The sequence below is a fragment of the Physeter macrocephalus genome, chromosome 15, assembly GCF_002837175.3.
Source record: "Physeter macrocephalus isolate SW-GA chromosome 15, ASM283717v5, whole genome shotgun sequence".
NCBI lineage: Eukaryota > Metazoa > Chordata > Mammalia > Artiodactyla > Physeteridae > Physeter > Physeter macrocephalus.
The window spans coordinates 67422356-67427844 of NC_041228.1; the positions used below are offsets into that span (position 1 = coordinate 67422356).

The 5489-nt window shown below is 40.1% G+C and overlaps 1 protein-coding gene across 4 annotated transcripts in view; it reads right to left on the reverse strand.

The window, feature by feature from the left end:
* The window catches only part of PREX2 (phosphatidylinositol-3,4,5-trisphosphate dependent Rac exchange factor 2), a 351708-nt gene that overhangs the window by 110176 nt on the left and 236043 nt on the right, over positions 1-5489 (reverse strand). For all 4 annotated transcript variants that reach the window (XM_007101594.4, XM_055091338.1, XM_024126953.3 and 1 more), the window contains 2 exons: positions 4837-4927; positions 4045-4173 (listed from right to left, as the gene is read on the reverse strand). In XM_007101594.4, coding sequence (XP_007101656.1) covers positions 4045-4173; positions 4837-4927 — 220 coding nt within the window. The remainder of the gene's footprint in view (positions 1-4044; positions 4174-4836; positions 4928-5489) is intronic.

The window sequence follows — 5489 nt, forward strand, 5'->3', positions numbered from 1 at the left end:
GGCACGAACCCGTGTCCCCTGCATCGGCAGGCGGACGCGCAACCACTGCGCCACCAGGGAAGCCCGTGGATCCAATTTAGATGTGTATTCTTCCCCACACCACCAAGCAACTCTTCAACCCCAGTTGGGTGTCCTACGATTCAATTCCGTTCTGACACTATCTACCCGTAGATCCCGCGGGATAAGGGCTCAGCCCCACAGGACTGTCTCCCCACCCACTCACCCTCCTTCAGACACCAATCACAAGTCCAGGTTGTCATCTGTGCTTCTGACCAACTGGCTGTACACAGGAGGTTCCAATGATCCCCTCCTTGGGTTCGATTAATTTGCTAGAACAGCTCACAGAACTCAGAGAAACATTTTACTTACTAGATGACCAGTTTATTATAAAAGGACGTAACTCAGGAACAGCCAGATGGAAGAGGGCAAGGCACAGGGCAAGGCATGGGGAAAGGGCACAGAGCTCCAGGCACCAACACAAGTTCACCAGCCTAGAAACTCTCCAGTCCTCTCCTTTTGGGTTTTTATGGTGGCTTCATACCATAAGCATGGTCGATTAAATAATTGGCCATTAGCAACTGAACTCAATCTCCAGCCTCTCTCCCCTCCCTGGAGGTCAGTGGTGGGACTTAAAATTCCAACCTTCTACTCACAAGGTTGGTTCCCCAGGCAACCAGCCACCATCCATAGGTGATTTCCAAAAGTCACCTCATTAACTTAAGAAAAGACAGCTTTATCCTCTCTTCACAGGAAATCCCAAGGGTTTTTTGATCTCTGCGCCAGAAAAGGGGATGAAGACCAAATATATGTTTTTTACTATAAATCACAATACCACAGTGGGCTAACCACGTAAAAATATCTTCAGTTAGCTGACACTGTGATCCCCTAACTTAGCTGAGGAATTAAGGAGGAAATTATCTTAGTGATACCACACAATGACTCTGTCCCCCATTTAGTCCACTATTTCTTCCGCTCTCCTCTGGCCTCAGTTTACAGGCTTTGAGTGAATGGCATGCAGTGAGATAACTTATGAATGGCACTGGAACAGTCCCTCCTACATAAAGACCATACACTTATTATACTTTGGTATCAGATTTGGTATATACTTGCTAGGATATTTTGAAATCGGAGATGAAGGAATGATGGGGTTCGGAACATGCTACTCCGAAATACGGCACTTTGGCATACTGAATTATTTTAAGCTGAAGCAATCTGAGAAAGATTGAGGGCAGGAAGGACTCTCTGACCACCTCCCTCTTCCCCGGAAGCAGGTCATAAGCTGCTCAGGAGAGCGATACCCAAAGGAAAGGAGCATCATTATCTCCAAAGAGGGAGGGATGCCAAGAGGAACAGGCCTTGCTGAACCCCCCCCAGGTTACTACACTTAGCTCATACCCTTTTGTGCTATAACGTTTTTCCAGGACTTTCAACTCTTCTTCAAACCTAGTATATATAAAGACACTCAGGTTTAACCTTTTCTTCTGGTCTTCATTTCCTTATGAAGGCTCCCGTGTTCATGTGAAAATTATAATAAATAAATGTATGTGCTTTTCTCTTGTTAATTTGTTTTTTTGTCAGACTAATTTACTGGGAGAGTTAAAGAGAAAAAAAAGGATATTTTTTTCCTCCCCTACGGGAACATCAGAATGGGGTCATCCCAGCTATACACATACACCATGACATTCCGGCAAGGTAACATTATGTTAAACTTCCAGCCCAGACCTAACCTTCCATTAAATCAATCCTTCCATAAAGACAATTTGGGAAATAGAATGAAAAGCACTTTAACTTGAACAGGATGAATTCATGCTGAACGGGTGAGGTTACTTCTGAGTCTGTCCACAGAACAAGCAGCTGATTACAAGGATACCCGTGCTGCTGCTTCCATCCCATAGAACAGGACCAGACACCACACAGATCACCAGGGAATGGCAGCTTGTCCTCTCCCTTGATGGTTCACTGAGCTGAACTACTAATTGTTTGTAAAGACTCACTTAACACGGTGACAATCACAGCTCTTACCCAAAGAGTAACTGCATCTCTCTGAGACTTGCAGCCAGGGATGCAACTGAAACTCCGCTAAGAGCCCTACCTCCGTTGACTCTATTGACTGGAGGACTCAGCACAGCCAACCATGCTCAATCAGCTGCCGGGCTCCCGTGACCAAGAGTAGCACTAATAGTCACAACATCTGTCAATCAATCAATATATGTAGATAGTTGTCATTGCTATGGCCACTCATTGTGAAAAGAAGTACTGAGTATATAAGGCAGGACTTGAGACGAAAATGTAAAATTCTTTAAAAAAACCTTTTTAAAAAATACGTTTTTTGCCCTGCATTAGAAGTTATTTTCTTAAAGCTAAAGCTCTTCAAAAAACAAAACAAAAGAAAAAGTTTTAAGGGTTTCTCTGTTCTCGATTGATATTGCATTTACTCTAAAAACAAATATAAGGTAAAAAGAAAAAGTCAGAGATGATGAGAATAACTGCATTTAGATTCACAAATTATAACTTTTAGGAGTGTTATGACACTGGCATCCACTCAGCGAAAACATACCTTTTACTCAGTAAAGTATATGCTTAAATTCCTTAAGGCTCACAGCCTTTAAAAGTATGTTTATCATTTTTGCTGTTCATTATTTTGGGGGGTTTTAAATTCAGACTTCTGATTGAACGTGATGTTACAATGTGTCACAAATAATCACTATATTTAGCTATAAAATAAAGATACAGTCAAGAAATCCAGTTGTCAAGAATAAAAGATTTCATCATACTATAGAATTTTTGTGGTTTATTTGGAGTTTTCCATTTCTGTACAAATTTCTTCTCTATTGATCTCTAAACAATATCTAAGCTGTTATACTTGAGTATATTTCTAGGCAGAAGACTGCGTAATCACAGAACATTTACACCATCCCCGTCATTTAGTAAGTGAAGACACTGAGGCACGAAGGAGTGACATCACAGGCTCAGACCCTACAGGGTGCAAGAGCTGTCTTCCATCAGCAAAGTATGCAACTCTCTCTAATTTACCCTAAAAAAATGGTAGTGATGGCTTAAAAAAAAGTGGGTTATGATGTAATTCTGCTGAATACTATTTAACACATCCCAATGACATACAAATGACGGGGAAATACAGCCATAATATTTACTGTACAGGTTTATCAACCTCAGCCCTATGGACATTTAGGACCAAATAATTCTTTGTTGTGAGGGACTGTCTGGTACCTTGTAGAATGTTTAGCAGCATCCCTGGCCTCTACCCACTAGATGCCAGTAGCATGCCCACGATTGTGACAATGGAAAAATGTCTCTAGACACTGCCAACCACTGGTCTAATACTGGGAAGAAAACCACTGATTTAGACATTACAAAAAAACTAAACAAATTTCTCATTTCACCTTTTTCAACACAATCACTTTAGAAACTCTCAGAATTTTCTACTTAATAACTCTGACCCTAAACAACATGCAACCAGGCTCACTAGAGTTGTCTTGAAGTCTTTTATATCTCCAATCAGAGGCTGTATCAGTTATGGGATGTTGAGTAGACAATCTCATGCTAGTTAATAACAATCAACTTAGACAAACTCTTCTGAAAGAGAAACTTAAAAACTAATGATGCAACCTATGTCATTATTTTGATTCTCACAGACTCACAATTGATTTTGTAGACTTTCCATGAAGTATAGCTTCATACGTTTTGTGAACCCTTTAGAAATTTTTCTGAAACTGTTTCATGTTATAAAATATGAAAATCCTTCCACGTTCCACTTGTCTTCCTAAGAATGAGCCCTTACTTTACTGCCTGAGAATATTTTCCGTGATACAGTCCACATTATTTAGATCCTTGGAACACAAGGTTCTGTCATTCTATTCCTTCTTTCCCTCCTCCGCCTTCACTCACCCTTTTCAGTCCTTTTATTTTCCTCCTAACATGAAAAATTTCAAAAAGTAATCAAGGCATGACTAAACTTTTGGGTTTAATGGGTTTTTAAATGAGTATTGTTAATGTCATGGTATGTTCTTTGCTTTTCATCCTGACCTTCAACAAATTTTCTGATGTTCTGAGCAAGATTCCGGACACTGCTGGGAAGATTCCAAGGATCTTGCTTGATGTGAAGCCTTAACCTTTTTGGACAACTCAGCTTTGGTTCCATTTCTTGCTGAAACTCTAAATAAACACAGAAAAGCTCTCTTGAGTCTCAACCATTTACCAGTTCACAAGCCCATAAACTACAGAATCCTCTTTCTTTCATTCCTGTGGTCCTAGGCTATTATCATGGTAGCAATTTCTTTAGCTCTATCACAGGAGAAAATCTGTTAAATCTAAAACAAAGTCAAATCTTATTATTCTCTTTTTACAAATGTTTAAACAAAGGAGCAAATTTAGATAAAAACTCTATTTCAACATTCTAAACTGGACGTCAGAAAGTGGCAGCTCTAGATCTTGTTCTGTTTGCCAACTGCCATTCCCAAAACCCCTCCCCCCATCACTGGGCTACCTACCACCAAGTAGGCATTAAGTCTAGTTTCAGCAAAAGCAACTCAACACTTATATTTCTTCAATTAACTCATTCGGTTTGGCCCCTACAGGCACTAAACATTTTAAACTTTCAAAGAACTCTAAAAGGTCTTGATTTATATATATATATATATATATATATATATATATATATATACACATTCAACAATTATCCAAATAGAAGTAGTATTAAGTGAATTATGAAATGAGCACCCAGAACTTTTTCTCTCATGCTATGCTTTTGCTTCATGACTATACTGTCTCCCACTTTTGTTTCCCAATTACCTCTAACAGTTACTTTGTAAACCTTACCTTGTAACCCTCGACCTGGTGTCAGGTACTTGGTTTGCTCAAAGGCCCTCACAACAGCTTGGCCTTTCAGGAGATTGGTAATGGAATCCACCTATCGTAACAGCAGAGATTTCTGGGAGTTACATAACTTCTCGGTATTTCCAAGAGTCAATCGTGTAAAATACTTTTTTCCTCAAAGCAACAATTATTTTTGAAATCCCATGCTGCTTGCAAAATCTATCTTTAAATAAAATATTAGGATAAACTCACCTGATAACATTTACAATGACATCTCTTACTATCCTACCATATATTCATATAAAATATAAATTTTCTTTATAAAAGAAGTAAGAGTTCTAGAATTATTTTTTAAAAACACCTAAAAGTTATCATAATCCTTTTTGAAGTGGTAAAAGCTTCTACGCTATGAATTTTGGTTGTGGATATAAATTTTTTTAAAAATGCAAAATACGGGGCTTCCCTGGTGGCGCAGTGGTTGAGAGTCCGCCTGCCGATGCAGGGGACACGGGTTCGTGCCCCGGTCCGGGAAGACCCCACATGCCGCGGAGCGGCTGGTTCCGTGAGCCATGGCCGCTGAGCCTGCGCGTCCGGAGCCTGTGCTCCGCAACGGGAGAGGCCACAACAGTGAGAGGCCCGCGTACCGCACAAAAAAA